This window comes from Montipora foliosa, chromosome 2 (assembly GCF_036669935.1).
Source record: "Montipora foliosa isolate CH-2021 chromosome 2, ASM3666993v2, whole genome shotgun sequence".
Lineage (NCBI taxonomy): Eukaryota > Metazoa > Cnidaria > Anthozoa > Scleractinia > Acroporidae > Montipora > Montipora foliosa.
The window spans coordinates 39489778-39492277 of NC_090870.1; the positions used below are offsets into that span (position 1 = coordinate 39489778).

Sequence of the window (2500 nt, forward strand, 5' to 3'; positions counted from 1 at the left end):
AAAACTATTTAATACAAGAGGTGCTCCTTTTTTCCATCTACCACTGAAAACCAAAATTTCTACACAAACCTTTCTCGGCGGAGTTCTCCACAATTTGCATCGCTTGCGTGTCCGTTTTGAAAAAAAAGAAGGGCCTTTACAGCCCGACGCTCTTTACCGTGGCCTCCTAACAAAGCTTTTTACAAATTGTCCGCCAATCAGGATGTGTGAATTTAATTGACAGTCACGCCTCTTTGCAAAGTTCGCACAGTTGTAAGTTGAACACCGTTGCATTGGTTGTTGAATTGACGTAGTTACAAGTGATTGTCAAAAGTGGAGTGGAAGTTTGTTGCGTGGCCACGGTAAGGCGCGTTGCACTGTAATTGATGTTCAAAGGTTTCATTTTCAGTTTGTAGACTTATTGCATTTGTTTTCTTTTCTTCTTGTGAAGCTGTCCGAGAGGATAGAGCTCCTGGCGGTAGACCGCGTATAAAATCACTGATAGGTATGAAAGAAAATGCAGACACCTTTGTATCGTCTGAGTTGATCACACAACTGATCCAAGCCCGACCCGACACAGTGCCAAAAAGAAGGTTTGTTTCTGAGGGGAGGGGGACTCCCATATCAAAAGGACAGGGGTGCTCGTCGGAAAATATGAAAAGAACCCCTAAGAGGTACCAAGATCCTGTCTTATGGGCGTGGCGTGGAATTTTTTCACCCCTAGGAGGTACCAAATTATGGGTTTTGCTTAGACAAAATTTAAAAATAGTTAATTCTCAAATGTCTCCCGTCACAATTTTTCGGCTCACTACCGTAAAAGGTACCGCTACAGCTCCCGCTGTGGACCTTTTGAGGCTGACCATCCTAAGAAGTACCAAAACCGCTTTTTTAACCCCTAAAAGGTACGACGAACACCCCCGTCCTTTTTATAGGGGAGTCCTCCTCCCGGGGTTAAGGCCTTTTAAATATAAAACTAAGGAATGTAAACTATAATTTACTTGGCAAAGTAATGACAAATGAAGTGAGTTGAGTGATAATTAAATGCCTTCTGTGATTTTATCAACAGACCAGACTACATGGGTCTCGGATTTGTGGGCGTTTGTCCTCTAAACATCGTGGAAATAATCATGGATTTAGTGCTACAGGAGGTAGACTTGATAGTGGCCTGGGCACACAAAGTTCCCGGATTTACAGAACTGGACAGTGAAGACCAGGCCAATCTTCTATCTTCAGGTAAACCGAACGACTGTCTATACCCCGAGTATATGAACAAATTTTAAAAACTCCAACTTCATCATTTCACAGTTGGTACTTGATCTCTAATTAATGAGCTATTTGCATCTGAATTTTTTAGCAAAGTACAAGTCACAACACTATCCGACGTTTCGGAGTCAGACATGACCCCATTATCAAGGTTAAACTGTAATGGAAAGTTCGCAATTTAAATGTAACGGGCGTTAGGTCAAAACAAAGACATGCATAAATGGAAATTAAACGATAGTTGACACTAAGATGTTTATCAGTTTTTTTATCAGTTTAACCTTGATAATGGGGTCATGTCTGACTCCGAAACGTCGGATAGTGTTGTTACTTTTTATTCTTAATACGTTTTCTAAATCGATCCTTCTTAAAGTACAAGTCGTTGCTTGTTTATTCCGCGGAATTAATGCTACAACTCGACTTGACTATGAGTACGATCGAAACGTGGCCGTCTGAAGTCTAATTTTGGAGGAAAAGGAGCTATGGACAATTCTTAAGAACAAGTTCACTAACTAGTTAACGTACTGCTAATTAATGTATTGGTAGCACTTAAATTGCGAAAATGTGGCATGCTTGATGACCAGTAATAAATATAATTTACCACCTCCGGTCCTTTGCTAAAAAACAAGAACAAAAACAGAAACCTCCTTTGCTACAATTGCGAAGAAAATGATTTTATTGATCGCGATTTGTAGCCCCTATTCGTTTTCCAATGTCCATATCGCTTCCAGAGGAACTACCCAGTGATATTCAGTTTTATGCTTATTTTTATAAAGTCCATTATCCTGTCCTTTTTCATACAGCATTGTTGGAGCTACTTGTCCTTCGCGTATGCCAGCGGTCCAGTCCTCATCAGGGCTCGGTGATGGTGGCTAAAGATGTTCTTCTTCATCCTGAACACTCGTTTAATGTGATGCTGGAACAATGGTCATCTCAGTTGGCTTGCTTTTCTTATAAGCTGCAAAGCTTGCAACTTGACATGGCTGAGTTTGCTTGTGTAAATGCCATCATGCTTTTTGAACAAGGTAAAGAGGTCAGCCATGTTGTGTGTTGTATCAGTTCCTCTCTACGCGAATCCGGCATTACAAGAAAAATGAACGCAATTTTCAAGAAACGGCTATGCATCTGACTCTCTTCTAATGAATAATATATATATATATATATAGAGAGAGAGAGAGAGAGAGAGAGAGAGAGAGAGAGAGAGTGTGTTGGAGAGAAACCCTGACAATGCACACCCCAAATAATCATATTTTTAACTGAA

The 2500-nt window shown here is 40.4% G+C and overlaps 1 protein-coding gene across 5 annotated transcripts in view; it reads left to right on the plus strand.

Moving 5' to 3' along the window:
* The window catches only part of LOC137990774 (retinoic acid receptor RXR-alpha-B-like), an 11774-nt gene that overhangs the window by 6052 nt on the left and 3222 nt on the right, over positions 1-2500 (plus strand). For all 5 annotated transcript variants that reach the window (XM_068835879.1, XM_068835881.1, XM_068835880.1 and 2 more), the window contains exons 3-5: positions 431-572; positions 1046-1212; positions 2043-2264. In XM_068835879.1, the coding sequence (XP_068691980.1) occupies positions 431-572; positions 1046-1212; positions 2043-2264 (531 nt within the window). The remainder of the gene's footprint in view (positions 1-430; positions 573-1045; positions 1213-2042; positions 2265-2500) is intronic.